Here is a 19,135-nt window from a genome sequence, read left to right as displayed (position 1 = left end):
ATACAGAGCTTTCACAGCAATAGTGGTAACTTGCCTCTTCTAAGAGATTTCTGTAAATGTGGGAACAGAATAGCACGAAGTTGCAGCATCTATTTACACTTAGCTTTTTTCTCAGTTTAAACATACTAAGAATAAGAGAGGGGATAATAACCGTAAAATAGAGTATAAAAGATTCCTGGAAATATCTCAGATAAAGAGTTCACTGCTGCTGTGCCCAAACCAAGACATGAAACTGAAAACATCAACTGCTGGGAAATCGAGGTTTACATGATGGGGTTTTGAGTCCTCTCTTTACCAAACCATAATCATCTGACACATGGTTTTTAGTCAGAGAAGGATCTGAATACTGTCACTGGAAAATGTGATTTATGTACCAAAACTAGAGTGTAAATGTCTTCCAAGCACAAACAAGCAACCCTGTTGCTCCATGTAAACAGGTGAGCAGCTGGAAACTGTTCACAAACACAAGTTTAAGAACATCCACTTGAAAAAAAAGAATAGACTGATATTTTCTGCTGTCTCAAAATAAATAAAAGATTGTAAAAAAGTGAGGCACCTACCAAAAATAAATACACGTGCAAAAATAAATAAATAAAATATTGTTTCAGTAAAGGCTGGTTTTCTTCATGATCCTCAAGAATTCTTGCTCGTTCACTTCTCCATCCCCATCTCTATCTGCTTCATCGATCATATCCTGAAAGATATTCACATACAGAAATTAGATGCATGCTAGACTTATCAGATTAATTCAGAATCAGAACCACTTTTTAGTAAATTGTGGGGGAGAGGACAGCGTTAGCTCAACATCACACCTACTATGCTACAAAATATTTACTAAAGTAGACACTAATATTTTTTTAATCTATATTTATACAAAAATCTGTATAGAAATGTTATACTATAGCAACTTTCCTGGAAGAAACAAAGTGCTTGGAGCAGAGTTGACCATATTTCCATAAAACTGCAATTTTGACAGCCAGGTATGCTTAACCCGTCTTTCCCCTCAGAATCCATTTCCCAGCCACAAATTGACAGAAGATTTCGATTTTGGCTGGGAGAGAGGGAGCAGATTTTCCTATCAGGACCCTAGAGAACAGCAGGTGGAGCTGGCAGACTGCTGCCTTTACCTAAAAACTGACCCTGAGAGGGTTTCCTTCCCCACTGACGCAGGTATTTGCATCCCTTACTCTCTCTGCTGGCCCTGGTGCTTCGCAGAGCAGTCAGAGATGGTTTAGCCCTCCAGATAGGAGGAGAATTAGGCTGTGACTATTTACATCGGTTTTAAACTAATACAAGTACGAACCTAATAATACATGAACATTCTGTGACAGCGTAACCTGGACCTTTCTATGGTCGTACACACAAAGGCAGGCAGCGAGTGTGTGTGAAACAGCTTCATATACCAGGTACAAACCTTCAGCTCTTCATCTGTGATATTTTCCCCCAGCTCTTTGGCGACACGTTTGAGGTTCTGGAAAGAGATTTTGCCAGTTTCATCATCATCAAAGAGTTTGAAAGCTTTGAGAATTTCCTCTCTGGAATCTTTTTCAGCCTTAAAGAAGTAAGCACAAGTTTAAGGAAAAAAAGCAGTGGTTATGTTGTAGGTAACACTCAAAGTTATAAACAACAAGCATTAGATACACTGAGAAACTATATTAAAAACAAATTTCAAGAAGCCCAGCCAGCAGGAAGGATACGTACAAAGGCTGAGGGTACACAGAGACACAGCGATGCTGCCCACACCTCCAGGCTGCTTGGAATTGTTTCTTTCATAGCTAGCTAACTGTCTTTGGGATTTCAGTATCAGAATCTTCCACTGATAAATATCTGGTTTTATTCAACATGTTTTGAGATTTTTTTAAAACCAGAGATTTCATCTGTAAAAATCTTAAAACTCCAGGAAAGAAAATACAGTGCATTGCTACACAGTCACCCGTGTCATGTGTCAGTGCTCCCGACAGTTTTCTGCAGCCAGAGCTGGTTTTAATCTGTGATAAAAACACCAGTTTCAGTTTTTCCCTTTTCTCACACACACAGCCCTGATTGTTAAATAAACTTATTAATGACTTAATTATTTTAACCTCATATTGAAAAATAAGATAGGGTAGTCAGTGTCTTGCAATTCTAACTCTTCTATATTCTGTTGTTATGATTAAAACAGTGATTTCACCTTGCACTAAAATAAAAGGAGATGAAAGGTACTCAGCCATTTTCAAAGTTGCTTTCACTTTGAATTTTTTAATTTACATACCATTTTAGGTGTCATCACTGCCAAGAATTCATTGAAGCTGATTTTTCCTATTCCTTCTGTATCAGCATCTGATATAATTTTCTTGATCTCTTCTTTTTTAGGTTCAAAGCCCAGTGCTCTCATGGCCACCTGTAAGGACAAAGAAACAATTTATAAATCATACGAAACTATAAAGAAAACCACAGTGGGTAAAAAGAGTTGAACTTTATGCCACATTATATTAAAACAAGCATTGTGTGTGTCAAGGAAAACAGCAAGGTACGGAGCACGCTTTGAGCAATGATTCTCTACACACACATCAAGATGCAGAAAACAGGACTGCAACCCTTCAAATTCTGGGGTTGTCCTTCAGTTAATTCAGAAATTTCCTAAACACATTCTTACCATCACATCCACCACCCCCAGCTGAGAACTGTCAAGAATTTAGAGGATAAGACTATATAATAGAGTCTGGGGATAAATATTTTATCTGAGAATATTTGGATTTCTTCAGAAAGTCTTAGCATACCTATTTTGGTATATATTTTTTAAAAGTCTTGTTATGGGCACTCAAAGCTTAAAGAGTCTCGTTTTGATTAATAGCTTGAAGGAAAAAATCCCAAACTGTCACACAGTGCTGTTGAGAGCAATTTCCAAGGCTACTGAAAAATGGAATATTATTCCATTCCTGTTAAGGGAATTGCTACTAGTATTCCCTTTGCAATGAGAAACAAGAAACTGACTAATAATAATAATTTTAAAAGCTTAATACAGGCCCTGTCATATGCAAGATGGTTAAATGGAAGACCCAGAAATATCTCAGACAAATAACTTCAAAACAAGGGAACTAAAATCAGTTAATTTTTCATTCTAGTGACAAAAACCTAGTTCAGTGAATGTTGGGAAAACACAATTCAAACATGTGCCTTTCTGACAACATTCCTATGAGCAGCACAGCCATGGACGCCTTCACTTGTAGACATACGCAGTCACACCTACACACTTTACTTTTTCCTCCTTTGATAAAGGGTGGAGCGGCACGTTTGAAATCAGTTCTCCTCCATATGGTCTTAAGCAATACGAACATCCAGGTAGCAAGTAGGAAGAGCAAATTCTGAAAGCAAAAGAAGCTACAGAAAATTATATCAGATACTGATACGGAAGGAACAGGAAAAATCACCTTCAATGAATTCTTGGCAGTGATGACACCTAAAATGGTATGTAAATTAAAAAATTCAAAGTGAAAGCAACTTTGAAAATGGCTGAGTACCTTTCATCTCCTTTTGTTTTAGTGCAAGGTGAAATCACTGTTTTAATCATAACAACAGAATATAGAAGAGTTAGAATTGCAAGACACTGACTACCCTATCTTATTTTTCAATATGAGGTTAAAATAATTAAGTCATTAATAAGTTTATTTAACAATCAGGGCTGTGTGTGTGAGAAAAGGGAAAAACGGAAATTGGTGTTTTTATCACAGATTAAAACCAGCTCTGGCTTCAGAAAACTGTCGGGAGCACTGACACATGACACGGGTGACTGTGTAGCAATGCACTGTATATTCTTTCCTGGAGTTTTAAGATTTTTACAGATGAAATCTCTAGTTTTAAAAAAATCTTAAAACATGTTGAGTAAAACCAGGTATTTATCAGTGGCCCAGACTCAAGACCGCCCTTTCCCATTGGTTAATGCCGCTACGGCGCTGCTATGGCAACGGACACGCCTATTGGGTGGAGAGCCGGGCGCGGGAGGCGCTTGCGGAACAGCTATTGGCTGTTTGATGCAAGAGGCGGCTGACCGGGGAGACCTCTCCTCCTTCCGTCAATGCGATTGGCCAAAGAGGGGAGGTCGCGGGCCAATCAGCGAGCGATAGCCGGCTGGCGCGATGCTCAGCCCAGGACGAGCGGGAGGAGAAGGGGCGGCAGCCGGAGGAGTGGGTGGGGTTTGCTGGAAGCGCCAGTGCCGATTGGTGGGCGGGAGGGACGGAGGGGCGGAGCCGAGCTGAGGTGAGGGCGGGGCTGCGGGGGCTGAGGCGTGTGAGGAGACCTGGGCTACTTGAGGGGACCTGCGCTGCCTGAGGGGACCTGGGCTACCTGAGGAGACCTGTGGCGTGGGGAAGGTCGTGGGGGCAGCAGCACCTGCAGGGCTGTGAGGGGTCTGGGGTAGGTTGTGGGGGTGAGGCGGGGCAGGAGGAACATGGGGTGTGGGGAGGGAAGCTGGGGGCGGGCAGAGCCGTACGGGGGATGTGAGGAGGGCTGGGGCGTGGGGAGGGCTGTGGAGTGTGTGGAGGGGCAAGTTGGGGTGTGGAAAAGGTGGGGGGGGTGGGAGGAGATGTGGAGCGAGGGTGAGTCTGAGGTGCTGTGGGCAGGGGGAGCTGCAGGGATGTGAGGGCGTTGGGGTGAGAGAAGCTGGGGGTGTGTGGAGGGCGGCTGAAGAGGTGGGGGAAGGATTGGGGGGCTCTGGGGTGGGTGGCTGAAAGAGCTGGAGGGAAACTGGAGATGGAGCTGTTCATAAATTACGTTTTGGAGAGGCGTTAAGGGAGATGTTAAGGGGTAGAAGATGGAGGTAGCTGGAGGATGGATCACCCCATGCTTCCAAAGCAGCTTGGTGTTCCTGGCTGGACAGGCACCAGTCCCCCCCCTTTTTCTTTCTTTTCTTTTTTTTTTCTTACAGTTTCAAAGGGCTTTTAAAAAAAGTATAAAGAGAGAAGTGCTAAATTGTGTAGCTTGCAGAGTGGGCAAGTCCAACAGATGTATTTGGAACTGTGATAATTTTATAGCAGCATTGCTGTAGCTGTTCCTGGATGTGATCCAGTTGCATTGGCACTAGTGTTCCTGAGGTCAGATGGGTCAGAGAGTTGCTCTGGCTGAAGTCCAACCCAGGCAGAAAATGGTTATTTTCAGGTAGTCATAGCCCTGATCCATCTCAGTGCATGGATAATAGAAGGTAGTTGGAAGCACTGATTAGGAATAAGGAGAATCAAATCAACCTCTAAAGGAGTAGTTTCTTCTAGTGGTGGTTTGAAGTGACTATAAAGGCATCAGGAATCTTAGTGTGCAGCTTGTCTTTGCATCGGAAACAGATCTAGATAGACATGTCATCTTTTTCTGTCTGTCCCCACGTACTAGGATCCCAGCTGAGTTGGGAATTTTGTTTGCTATTGCTGGGAGGAAGAGTGTATTTTAATGAAACTAGTGGCAAAAACAGCCTGTGATGTGAAAACTTGGTACTCTACAGAGGGATCTGGACCAGCTGGATCATTGGGCTGAGGCCAGTTGTATGAGGTTCAACAAGGCCAAGTGCCAGGTCCTGCACTTGGGTCACAACCACCACATGAACGCTCCAGGCTTAGGGAAGAGCAGCTGGAAAGTGCCTGGTGGAAAAGGAGCTGAGGGTGTTGGTGACAGCAGCTGAACATGAGCCAGTGTGTGCCCGGGTGGACAAAAGGGCCACCAGCATCCTGGCTTGTACCAGCACTGGTGTGGCCAGCAGGCCCAGGGCAGTGACCGTTCCTGTGCTGGCACTGCAGAGGCCAAACCTCGAATCCTCGGGTCAGTTTTGGGCCCCTCACAGCAAGAAAGGCCTTGAGGTGCTGGAGCAAGTGGAGAGAAGGGAACGGAGCTGGTGAGGGGCTGGAGCACAAGTGTGATGGGAGCGGCTGAGGGACCTGGGGGGTTCAGCTGGAGAACAGGAGCTGAGGGGAGACCTTCTGATCTCTGAACTGCCTGAAAGGAGCTTGGAGCCAGGGGGGTCGGGCTCTGCTCCCCAGGAACAAGCACCAGGAGCAGAGGAAACAGCTTCAAGTTGCGCCAGGGGAGGCTGAGGTCGGATGTGGGGAACAATTTCTTCCCCAAAGGGCTGTGGGGCATTGGAACAGGCTGCCCAGGGCAGTGGTGGAGCCACCATCCCTGGAGGGGCTGAACAGATGTGGAGATTTGGTGCTTGGGGACATGGTGTTGTGTTAGATTTAGGTTATGGTTGAACTTGATGATCTTCAGGGTCTCTTCCAACCAAAATGATTCTATGGTTCTGTACATCTCACCACTGGCTCCCCTCTCCTCGCTGATGGGCACCAGCGAGTGCCGGTGTTTCTTCCATGCTGTGTCTGCTGCTGTGGAACAGGCGGGCATGGTGCTGCTGAAATGCTTGAACTTCAGTTTTATTTTGTTGTTTCTAATGCCTCTGGGTGATTATATTTTGGAGGGGGTATTGCCAAAATCTGCAATGCTGTTCATGTTATTTGGAGTATAAATATTCAGACTTAAAGGAAGCGCATGAAGCTGTATAAGCTGAAATAAGATGGTGCCTTTGTTAGTGAGGGTATTTTATTATATTAAAACTATGATGTTGAGAAAGCTATTTGATATCACTGTTACTCTTGTACTACTCATTTGTTCAGCAGGGTAGGGAGAATTAGCTCACTCTTTTCAGGCTTCTGCTTTAGCATAATGGCTTCAAACTTAGATTTCTCTGGCTAAAAATCTGTTTTTTAAAAAAGTTTGGTTTCCGTTAATGGCATGCTTAAGTAAGTTAAGTATTGTATTGTGAATAAAATAATATTCTCCTTTTTTAAAGGAATCAAGTTGATAGTGAATCATCTGAGAAATGGCTACACGCCTCAGATCGGTAAGTTGAGGACTTTAGTGATGCTTTATGAAGGTTTGTCTTGCAGAAACATATTTTCATAGGTATTCTTTATGAATGTTACTAGAGAAGACTTGAGATTCTTGGTCTACTCCAGAGATGTTGCTGGGGGAAATGTAATTTACCAAGGCACAGTTTGCTGCTGTTATGGTTCCCAAGAGATCCAGGAATGCTCCAACCTCTAAAGAGCAACAGTGGCTTTGTCAGTGCTGCTAAATCAATTGGTCTGGAGATTTAGTTACTCCAGGGTCATTTCTATGTGCCTTATAATATTATTCTGTGTTGTAGTGCAGGTTGGGGTCCAGCTGTGCTCCCTGACATCCCTATGACCATTGTAACCTCTTGCTGTGATTACTGCATTGAATGCAGGAGGCTGAACATGGGAGGAGTAATTTTTGCTTAGCTCAGAGATGTTTGGACATTACTCCTAGGAGTACAATTTATTAAGCTGTTGCATTATCCGTGGTTCTTGTTTATGCAGAAACTTCTACCTTGTGGACTATTTTCCTCATTATTTCCTCTGAAATTTATGGAAGACCAGTAAATCTTAGATGTTTAGGAAACAAGGAAACAAAAAAAACCCCAATGTAGCATTATGGTAGAGTATGTGAACAAGCTGTTGTATCTTAACAGTGCGACACTAGATACGTAGTAATTAATATCCTAAAATCATGCATAGCCTGGATTTCTACCTGCATTTTTAAAACCAGCTAATTATTCCAGGTGCAGCACCATTAGCTGCAGTTATGCTGATTCTGGTCATTGAGTTGGTTCCTTTAGTACTTTCCCAAGAGGCGCGTGTACTGGACTGTACTGCATATTGTAAATGTGCACAAATGATTATTTAAGTAGTTTGCTTCTCATCACTGGTTTGAATACTCTCCCTATACTTGGGTGAGTGGAAAACTCTCATACAGAAAAACCTGGACTATCTGTGCTGGTAGAAGCGATTCTGATATTTAGAGCCAGACAGAGGGCGTCATTCTGCTGCTGTAAAACTTTGGTTCAGCACATTGAGTGCAGTGTGCAGTTCGGGTGCTCTGGTTTTGTGAAGAATGCACTGGGATGAGAAAGGGTACAGGGGAAGGCAAGTAAAACCACCGATGGTTGTGAAGTAAAATCACCAAGGGATGTGATGGAGTTTAGAGAATCAGGAAGCTGATGAGTAAAGCAAACCTGTTGTAGTGGGGGAGTACAAGGAGAGTGAACTGCAGAGGCTCCTTAGACTCGCATGTTCTTTCTATATCGTCCGTTCTCTTGCAACTGTCAAAACCAAACAGAGCACTGGGCCAACCCATTAGAACTATTTTAAAATTATTTTAATCAGATTGTACTTTGCATGCACCATTCTAAATGACTGGTTATGCTTTAATGTAATGGAGCAACTGTAGTGAACTCTTCTAATTTTTGTTGTGGATAATTGGCACTTTGCAGTAGAACATTCGTTTAAGGATGTAGCACTTAGAAGTTTCTGAACTACTGTCATCTTTGGTTACACTGAGTTAAAATTCCCTTCAGCTCAATAGTGTAAGTGGAGAGGTGGGTTTTTATGTGGCAACAATAAGGAGCATATCTCTTTCCAACCAGGACAGGGCATTCTTAGTACAAAAGCTTCCTCAGACTCGTTGCCTGTATCTTATGTGTCAGCAATCTAGTTAGATGAGTGACCGGATCAGAGTGTGTTAAGCAGTGACTCTAGCCGTTGATTTTAAAAAGCTTAGAAATAGCAAAGAAGAACTAATGGTTAACTAGAAACAATAATCCTTGCCTTTACCTGATTGCATTCTTGGCATGGAGAAGCTGAAGTTTCACGTTCTCTGAAAATGGTTTTGTCCTTGCTAACGGTGATGGTTTTAATATTCTGAATTATCTGTGCCATGCGGCTGAAGCAAATTCTGTTTACTTTACCATCAGGGTGGGGTTTATCCGAGCCAGCCCTCTTTTTTGTCCCTACTACATGAGCCACTTGGTTATGAGGCAGGGAACTGCTGGAGAGAGTCCAGCGCAGCCACCAAGATGCTGAAGGGAGTGGAGCATCTCCCGTGTGAGGAAAGGCTGAGGGAGCTGGGGCTCTGGAGCTGGACAAGAGGACACTGAGGGGTGACTCATTCCTGGGGATCAATATGGAAAGGGGGAGTGTCAGGAGGATGGAGCCAGGCTCTTCTCGGTGACAACCAGTGATAGGACGAGGGGCAACGGGTACAAACTGGAACACAGGAGGTTCCACTTAAATATGAGAAGAAACTTGTTCCTGGTGAGGGTGGCAGAGCCTGGCCCAGGCTGCCCAGGGAGGTTGTGGAGTCTCCTTCTCTGCAGACATTCCAACCCGCCTGGACACCTTCCTGTGTAACCTCATCTGGGTGTTCCTGCTCCATGGGGGGATTGCACTGGATGAGCTTTCCACGTCCCTTCCAACCCCTGACATTCTGTCATTCTGTGAAATACAAACCAGCACAGGAGCTCTGTGCACCATTAGCATGTCTGAACTTTTAAGTTACTGTAGCAGCACGGACATACCGAAGAATCTTCTGATATCTGGATTTAGACCTCTTCAATTAAACTATAGCTACTGATTAGTTGTGCGCAATTCCAGCATATTAAGATCTCAGGGCATTCATATCAGTTTGCTTGTGCTGTTTGTTGGTGTGTGACTGCTTGCTAAAATGCTTTTCTCCCTGTCTCTGAAGGCTGGTAAGAAATGTACGGTGATCGGCGGGTCAGGATTCTTAGGCCAGCACATGGTGGAGCAGCTCCTGGAGAAGGGTTACGCGGTCAACGTGTTTGATATTCAGAAGAGGTTTGATAACGCCAGAGTGCAGTTCTTCCTGGGAGACCTTTGCGACAAAGAGGTACAGACTAATGACAGCACATGACATGGGTGGGTAGAAAGGATGTCTGGTTAAAGAAATGTTTGTTCAAACAGCTTCCTGAGCCTTGCCTGAAGCGCTAAAACACCTGAAAGCATCACATAGAAAGGATATATAGATGTGCCCCCACAACCTTTTCCTGTGAAGTCAGTAGCCTAAGCAGTTTTCTGTGGAACCCTCATCTAGAACATTTAAAGAAATATACTGACGTCTGCCTGAAGCCGAAAGAACAGAAATTGTTTTGATTTGCATTACTGCTAGCTTGGATATACAGTGTAATTAGAGTCTCTGTTGGTAAATGTGTGCGAGTGCTCTCCTAGCTAACCTCAGCTGCATGAGAACAGCAGAATGCGTTATTCCTCACAGTGAAGGCATGCCAAGACCTCTTGCCTTAACTCAGTTGTATGCAATGTGAGGAGGCATCTACCCACCATGATAAAATGTGTCTGAGAGCTTTATGACAGTCACCTCAAACGCAGACGGTGCCACAGGGTACTGCTGGCTGTTAAACCTGCTGCTTGCTGAGTTTTCTAACTCCCATCTCCAGGCAATTTTGAGTCTCATACCTGCACTTGAGACTATTGCTGGTAGTTAAGTCTAGGTCGCCTCCAGGTCTCAGAAGGTTCCCAGGTTCTTCTCTGGAAAGAAATGATGGTGTTGTGCTTTATTGCCTAGCAAGAAGGAGAGGATATTGTGAAGATCCTGGATGCTAATCCTATTCCAGCTGCTCACCTTTATGGAAGGAACATGACTTGGCATTTAGTAGTTTTGCTTCCATGAAGAAAATAACTGTTTTATTTCTTTCCTTTTTTCTTTTTGTTTTCCTGAGTAGTCACTATTGCGGTCATTTCATTGCTGTCTCATGTGATGCATCTTCCAGGCTTTGCTCCCAGCTTTACAAGGCGTGTCGGTGGCTTTTCATTGTGCATCACCAGCACCTTCAAGTGACAACAGGGAGCTGTTTTATAAGGTGAATTTTATGGGGACCAAAGCAGTCATTGAAGCTTGTAAAGAAGCTGGAGTGCAGGTAAGGGTAGAAAAGCACATGGAGACCATAAGACACTGATGTGGCTTTATAACAATTGCAGCATGAACGAATTTCAATCTAGTTTGATAAAGGGTTCTGAGACACTGAATTCTTACTTGTTCTGTGAAAATTAGTAGAAGAGACTCTGTTGTCTCCCACTTAGTGTCTGGTGTAAGCTCAGTCCATGGTTGTTACAGAAAACCTACATGTTGCAGTTGTCCTGGTTGAAGGAAAAGAATCCATTAAAATTTGTCCTACTAGATGTCTGTGAATCACCTACAGAACTGTGACTGATGGGTGGATTCTTTCATGCTTTAATAAGGGGCCAGCTCTAATGATAGCTTTTCCAGCAGTGAAAGTATTCATGGCATCTATTAGCTCAGTGAATTCGTTGACTTACAATGAGGAGGAACACACTCGTACCATAATCTCAGTGTAATTTGATTTAGAAAATCATTTGCCCACAAAAGAAGGAGCCAGAGGAAACCAGGCTGCAAGTTTGGTTTTGTTTTTGTTGTTGTTTTCTCCTTATGTTATCTTCATATCACATGAGATTTCAATTAAATTCCTAGCAAATTTTTGAGCACAATGCATTTAAAAATCACTTATTCTGAGCAGAGATGTTGCCTCTAAAGCATATATTTTTGGGCAGTGTCCACATACAAATACAGAAATGATAATGTTTATAATTAAATGACGTATATCACATAGAACTCTCAGCCCCACTGTTTAATATTTATTGTTCTTTTTTCCCCTAACCTCCTGTAATAAACTGTTGTAGGAAATGGGCCACGCAGTGTTTACCTTCAGGCTTAGTCTGGGTTCTGTCCGAGCAAGGAGTTAAGTCTTGTTGGAACTTGTTGAATCTACTCATCTTCCCATTACAACGTCATTCTTGTTTAAAACCACATGTTTCTGATTACTCAAATACATTACTGACTTCCTGTTTTGAATCCACTAGGGCACATTTTTATCCAACAAAAACATCCAAGATGAGAATTATTTTCTGGTTTAATCTATCTTGATATTGTTATCATCAGGATGAGCAAATATATCTTAAAAACACTCATTATGTGTTAAGTGCTAAATTGTACCAAGCCAAGTGGGCACTCTGATTTTCCTGGAGATGTTTTCCCCTTGACTGGATGCCTTGGATGTTTGTTGAAATATTTCTGTCTCCTTTAGGTAGTGCTAAACAATGTAATAAAGTCAATTAGAACAGTGGGAGTTTTCTTACCTGCCCTTTCAGATCATCTTCTGTTAGCCCGCATTCTTCTAGAGTTAGTTTATTATCTGTAGAATCAGTTGATTAAACATTATTATTGTCTTTACTCAGCCTCTGTAAATAATGACCCTGTTGTCTTAGGCTTTTAACAATAGTTTTCTTTCACTTCTGTTGCAGAAACTGGTGTTAACTAGCAGTGCCAGTGTAGTTTTTGAGGGCACAGACATAAAAAATGGATCAGAAGACCTCCCTTATGCAAAAAAACCTATCGACTATTACACAGAGACGAAGATCCTGCAGGAGAAGGTATTTGTCATCATATGGTTAACAGTGGTATTTTCAATGCTTAAAACTACCCTTCTAAAAGTAGGGCATGCCCTAGGGAACACAACAGCCTCTTCTGACTGAACAAATCTTTATTGTTCTCCAGAATCTCTCCTTCGTTAAAAAGAAACATCTCGTTCTTACAGCGGCAAAGAGAATCTGCACAGAGTCACGCATATGTAGCAGTGCCTGCCAGAGTTTTCAGGGTATCGCTGAAAGAGAAAATTCCCTTCTTTTCGACAAAGCTGTCTGATTTTAACCCTGTTATTCTCAGCAGGGAGGCTGGTGGGCTGTGGATTCCTTTGTTCGGCTAGAGACGTTTGGCAGGTGGCTGCCACTTGTCTTTCACGAGCCACCCCCATCCTTTGCCCTCTCCCAGCAGTCCAAACACATTCAGTGCTCTGTTACATCTTGCTTGGCTGCTGGAACTCCTCGGTTGTGTATTTGCTTAATAAGAGAGAATAAAATATAACTGTGACATAAATTACTGGGGAAGTTAAATGAAATAGCATGTTACACTGCGGAGTTTGTTTCTAGAGGAAGAACAAACGAACTGGCAGAGATGTCACTTCTGTTGCAAGAGCCATGTGATAACCCCATTTCTTAACTGATGCAGCTTTGTTTTAAGAGCAGCTGAGGGGAGTTGTTTTGCCCTTCTCTGATCCTGCTGGAGGGGTGTTTCAGAACCACATTTACCTGATTTGCAGCCTGACATTACAGTTGGGATTGTGAACAAGATGCTGGGGAAGGAGAAGATGAGATGGAGATGTGGGGCGGCTTAAGGAGCATGTCAACCCAATAATGTGTTGTAAGCTAATGCCATTTGCCATATGCTGAAACTATTAAACTATTCTTGTTAGAAAAAGATCTAAAAATTTCCCCTACATCTGAACGTCCATGACTTTGGATGTTTGCAGATCACCAAGATCTGTTCTATTTCAGGTTCTGCAGTATTTGTGTTTTAAATATGATATGACAATATTTGAAATCAAAGCAAATAAACATGATTTGTTTTTTTGTTTTTTTTTTGTGTGTGTGGTGTGTTCATTGTTTTCCAAATGTTTTTCAGTGGGTTGCATTTCAATTGTGGCAAGAATGAACGCTTTTTACGCAAGAAGAATTGAAGCTTGCTTCCGTACTGAAGTCAACAGTGTGTCCTCTAAAGTCAAATATTAATGTTTAAGAATTTTTCTTAGGTTCCTTGAAAAGAGCTTAATTGAAAACACGGCATAAAAACACCTGTCCATTTGCAAGGATAACCATTGTGCAGTACAGCAGACTGATAAAGTGGAAGCTCAGGAGTAGCACTCAAGTCTAGCCCAAAATGCTTGTAGACGTCTTAGTTTTGGGTGAAACAGTGAAAGTATTCAGTGTTTATTTATATGTCTTGTTCTTCAATTTTTTAATAGTAAATCCAGCAGCTGTTAAAAATTGTGGCAACTCACAATAGAATTAAGTCTTCTTCAAACAGGCCTTGCTAAATCCACTTGGTGCTGCCAGGAAAGTAGGATCTTACCCCTTCTGAATGAGATTGAGAAGGCCCGTGATGGAAATCATCCGCTGGCTGAGGAAAGAGAGATTTAATTGCTGTGTGTCCTCCTTTTCTCCAGCATGTCCATAAAGAATTCATGGAGTGGAGGAACTTTCAAAGCTCCTCTGCTTTCTATGCTGTTAAATTAGAGAGTTCCTTTCCTTTGCCTGTCAATTCAGTAAGTGCTCAATAACAAAACCAGACTTTTTTTCTGTTTTTCTCAGTGAAGAGAAGTGGGAGAAGGCATGGGGACAAGAGAAGGATTATTTGTAACGATATGGGTGGACAGTAATTCTTTCACTGATGCCTTCCCAAGGAAATGGGGGAACACCCACCACCTTTAGTGATGATCTTGGCATATATATTACTGAGCCATATTTTTCTTCACGGTCTTTCTCCCCTGATTTTTGTATCTTTTTCCCTACAGGAAGTGCTCGGTGCAAATGACCCAGGCAACAATTTCTTCACTACTGCTATTCGTCCCCATGGAATATTTGGTCCTAGAGACCCTCAGCTGGTTCCCATCCTCATCCAAGCAGCTAAGAGCGGCAAAATGAAGTTCATAATTGGGTGAGCAAGGCTGCCTTATTTTATAGCTTTTGTTACAATTGATGCTGAACCTCCAAAGCTCTTTTGGAAGGGAATAATGTGAAATCAGTAGTGTTGTTGTGGCATAAAAAAAATACATTGCTTTAAGTTTTCACTTGTGATTCAGGATTCTTTTTAAAAATCCTTCTGTGTTACGGACTCAGATGTGAGTGTTCACAAGGCAAAAAGAATATCAGTGAGGAAAGCTGACATAGCTTGAGCTGTCTTCTCATTGTCTAAAGAGCTGTCCTTTTAAATACGAGAGACCTCAGATTACTTGCTATTAATTGAATTTATATACGCTTCTGGTAGTTGAGTTTCTTGTGATTAAAAAGCCTTTATGGCAGTGTTTTAGTATTTCTGATTATAAGATCGAAGATATTTGCCTTGTTACTGAGCCTTGCAAAGCTTCTAGCAGACCACTGAAATTGTAGAGCAAGAAATAGCTCAAGCTACTACTAAGGATATTTATTTCTATTGCGTTATGCTCTTGAAAAAAAATGTGCACTTTAATTTAGGATAGATTTTTATTACATGCAAGGAGCTGGCTTGTGTGTATATGTGCACATGTGAATATGTGCTTGGGGTAGAAGGAAGAAAGGGAATAGGGCTGTGGGTATTGAGTTGGTTTTTTGTTTGGGGTTTTTTTTGTTCTTATTCTTCCTTACAGTTCAGTTCTGAGTTGATCTCTCAAACTGATCTGTGAGCAGCGAACAAACTGAAGGTTTCCACTTCATGCAAGTCTGCATTCTCTTCCAGCTCAAACATACATTCCTCCTTTGAGTTTTCCTACCACTGTACAGACCTGTGTATCCTTTCCAAGAAAGCAAATAAAATAGCCATTCATCCCTGAGCGTAGGAAATGAAAATGATTCTTTCTCAGAATGTTGGATTGCAGCAATACTGGTTTTATGGCCAAATGAGTGTGGCGGTGGTTTTGTAACAAACTGTTTGTTTGATTTAGCTGGACTTATGAAAGTGATATCCAGATTATTTTTCATTTTCTGTACTGGTATAGAAATGGATTTAACACAGTGGGTTAAATCTGTTCCAGCTTGGGCTAAGTTGGCTTATTGAGGGTAAGTTAGAATGTCATGAGCCAAGAAATTCATAATTGAAAGCTTGTCCTTATATGACTTTCTTTGTGCTCGTTACCACTCTGTTTCTGTCTGTTCTGCTTCTGTGGATCTCTCTCCTGATTCTGAGACCTGTGGGATCTGCAAGACCTGGGAACTTGGTAACTTGTGAGATTTTAAAATGATATTGTTACAGGAATGGAAACATTGAGGGTCTTGACAAGAGCTGAGACAATAACAGCCTTTCCTGTCTCCAAAATAACATGTAGCGATGTCATCTCTCTGACAGGGTATAAGCCTGAAACTGCAGCACAAGAGAGCACGAGAGGAAACTGGGGACACATATATCTTGTGTGAAAGTCCTCCCTTTGTGCCACAAGCAGATTTTCAGCCTAACTCACCTTTGGGCTAACCTTCTTCCTTTTGTTTGTGCAGGGATGGAAAGAACTTGGTGGATTTCACCTATGTGGAAAACGTGGTCCATGGACACATCCTGGCTGCAGAAAAGCTTCAGAAAGACTCTCCCCTATGCGGGAAGGTAAGGAAGGACCTCGCAAGAGGAGAAGAGTGGGTGTCCCTTAGCCGAACTTCATCTGCAAGCCTTGTTTCACGTGTCAGCTCTGTAGTTCATGCGCATTTTTGTCTGTACTGAACATCTGCCTTGGAGAGGAGCGGAACTAGCACACACAAATGGGTCAGGTGTCATGAGTGGGTATCATGAGTGGTTGCCCATTTGGCGACCGTTGTGTGCAACCACGTGGGCTAAGCTGTATGAATGTACTTTAACTCTGTGCTGTAAAACTCCTCGTGGAAGGAAATTCAAGCAGAATTGCGCCAGCCAAGACGTGTACATAAGAAACAGAGTTATTTTGCTTTTATGATAGTTCAGAATAGAAGAAATTTTTATAGATTTTCGTGGCACCACCACGCTCTGGGCATGCACTGTCCATACAGCTAGGATGCTTGTATGTGTTTGTGTTGTCTCATTCCATTTGTTTGACAATTTATGAGTAATCTTAACCTCCGGAGTGTCAGAAGGAGCTGCCTTTCTTAGCAAAGAAGAGGTTTGTTGCTTCTCAGACAGAGGTAGTTGGTGCAAAGCAGTTTCTCGTGAAAATGTGTTCTCAGGCAAGTCAGGGATGTCAGTCTCCTCAGCACGAACATGAGATGGGCCATCACAGAGCCAAACTGATGAAAACCGTAATTATATTATCATCTGGCTTTTTGTCTTCCTCTCTTTCAGGCATTTCATATCACAAACGATGAACCAGTTCCTTTCTGGGCTTTCATGTCCCGTATCTTGACTGGCTTGAACTACGATCCTCCCAAGTACCATATTCCCTATTGGCTGGCGTATTACCTGGCCCTGCTCTTGTCTCTGGTGCTGTGGCTGCTGAGTCCTCTGGTCACCATCAAGCCCACTTTCACCCCCATGCGGGTGGCGTTAGCCGGAACATTTCACTACTACAGCTGTGACCGGGCCAAAAGAGACATGGGCTACAAACCAGTGGTGAGCTTGGATGAAGCGATAGACAGGACTCTGCAGAGCTACCCCCACCTACGCCGGGCTAAGGCCTGAGAAGTCCTAGATGGATTTTTTTCTACTTGATTTTCATAATTGCTTTGACATTTTAACATGAACACTGAAGCAAATTTCATTAGTCCTCTGGAACAGGGTGTTTTCCCAGAGTCCCTCCTCCACTTCACCATTATCTGGGTTGAAAAAAAAACTCATGTAGGAGCTGTGCTAACAGTTCTTGTCTTTGATGTGACATCTTGTTTTGAAACAACTGCTGAACCCTACGGACGATGAATAAACACCCTGCTGTGCCCTCTTCAGTCCCAACCCAGCGCATCAACATTCCTTCGTCTTCTCTCTCCACCCTTGTCCTCTTGTTTTGTTGCTCTGGTGATAACAGCCACTTCTTCCCATAGCTGTAGACTGGTTAATGAAATACTTCTCCTGGCTGGTTCTTCTCTGTGGACTGGCTTTTTTCTGTCCAAGTGTGATGAAAGAGAGGCTCATGCCAAAAAGGAGCTCTGCCACCATCTCTTAAATCATTGAAGCTCATTTTGTTATTCCCTCTGTGATTGGTGGGTGATTTGGCTTCTTACTGAGGCATCAGAAGTAAACCTGACAAGAGGTGCGCTGGGCCTCTCTTTGTAAGGAAGCACGTGCCTTTGTTTCTGCAGGAGCCTATTTCTACTCAAAAATAAGCCAAATAAATCAAGAAGAGATGACTTCCTAATCTTGCGTTTTATCTTTGAAAGGGCAGATCCCATTCTGAACATCTCAGCCTAAACAGGATTTTAATCTTTCCCTTTGTGGGGAGGGAGAAACCTTTGCTGTGGCTGTTGTCTGTCAGCACCTGTTATTTTACTGCAGCTCATTTACTACCTTGGTCGGAATATCCTACTGCACAAAGCTGTCCACTTTCCTGACATGTTATTGCTGATAATGGTGATTTTTGTTGCTTTGGCCACTTAGTACCTGGAAAGAACTCTTTTCCACAAGACAATGGGTATCATGATACTCTGTTCACCAAGATTTGTTTGACATTTATATTAAGTGTAGTTTACACTGTAATCTTTCTATGTGCTTCAGTTCTGGTTTGTTTTTCAAAGAAGAGCTTAGGTTAGAGTTGAACTTCCCTCTGTGCCGGTTCTTGGCTCCCCAGGAGTTTAGGTGTATCCAATTTCAGAAGTATGGGAAGTGCCTCACTCAGTGAGCCTCAACCTCACCTGGGAGCTTAATGTTCTGCTACATGCCTGCACAATTTTGGTGTTAATAGAAAGATACTTTCTTCCCTTGTTCTCTAAGTGGGTACCCATGACCCATCTATATTTAAAAAAACAAACTGACATATAAGAAGAACACTTAGGGTGAAACCATGCCTGGCAGAGGCCGTGGCTTTATGCCAAGGTTTTGTAAAAGGCATCTCACCCGCCTAAAGGGGTGAGGATTGACTGGAGTGTGTTTATTCGTTGCTCCTTTCCGTAAAGCTGGGCCCTCTTCTAGGTTTTGTAATGTAGCCAACTGACGCTAAACACGTAGCTACTAAAAAAACGGCCTTTTGTGAAAATGGACAATTCGGAGATGCCTCTGCTGTGTGCAGTGGACGTGTAGCTGCTAAACGTGAGCTGGTGGGTGCAAAAAGCCGTGAGGAGCGGTGTGTTCTAGTCTAGTGCTGCACAGAAAGGATGGTTCTGCTTTTGGGCCTCATGCTGCAGCACAGCAGAGAACTTGAGCTCCTCATCTGCGAGGCAGGGGTAATGCTGCCCTTGCACAGAGAGGTGATGGGAGAGTAGGATTGTATTGATATGAAAGGAGCAAGCACTAGGATTACTTGCAGTCAAAAAAAACCCCACAAGTAAGAGCACATTTTGGCCTCTAGGTGGCATTTCCCAGCTAGATCTGCTTTGCAGCTTTAATCTGTCCCCAAAATGCTGTCCCTCAATCCTACGACACAGTTCCAGGGGAGTGATAATCTCCCTGTGGCTTTGGAGGATTCTCAAGGTAAGAGGTGAAGGGAATAACCAGAAGGTGCTACAGAAACAAGAGGCACTGGAAGTTCAAGTCTGCTGGGTAAAAAGCAGCAGGCAATAAGGTTTCCCTTGCGTGT

The 19,135-nt window shown here is 42.8% G+C and overlaps 2 protein-coding genes across 2 annotated transcripts; one reads left to right on the top strand and one right to left on the bottom strand.

Annotated features, from left to right (window-relative positions):
• Positions 1 to 473: 473 nt before the first annotated feature.
• Positions 474 to 6,360, bottom strand: LOC309444405 (uncharacterized protein; the record flags this gene model as incomplete). Its single annotated transcript, XM_082062191.1, has 5 exons — positions 474 to 694; positions 1,415 to 1,552; positions 2,252 to 2,380; positions 2,636 to 2,663; positions 6,266 to 6,360. 5 exons carry the CDS (start codon positions 6,358 to 6,360, stop codon positions 605 to 607), a joined length of 480 nt encoding a protein of 159 aa, XP_081918317.1. The 3' UTR covers positions 474 to 604.
• On the top strand, positions 4,291 to 17,263 carry NSDHL (NAD(P) dependent 3-beta-hydroxysteroid dehydrogenase NSDHL). The gene is made up of 8 exons (XM_082061873.1): positions 4,291 to 4,392; positions 6,806 to 6,856; positions 9,562 to 9,723; positions 10,622 to 10,768; positions 12,171 to 12,299; positions 14,276 to 14,418; positions 15,948 to 16,050; positions 16,756 to 17,263. Exons 2-8 carry the CDS (start codon positions 6,836 to 6,838, stop codon positions 17,089 to 17,091), a joined length of 1,041 nt encoding a protein of 346 aa, XP_081917999.1. The 5' UTR covers positions 4,291 to 4,392; positions 6,806 to 6,835; the 3' UTR covers positions 17,092 to 17,263.
• Positions 17,264 to 19,135: the final 1,872 nt, after the last annotated feature.

Source organism: Streptopelia decaocto (genome assembly GCF_964273445.1).
Source record: "Streptopelia decaocto genome assembly, chromosome: 10".
Taxonomy (NCBI): domain Eukaryota; kingdom Metazoa; phylum Chordata; class Aves; order Columbiformes; family Columbidae; genus Streptopelia; species Streptopelia decaocto.
This window is presented reverse-complemented; position numbering and strand designations above follow the sequence as displayed.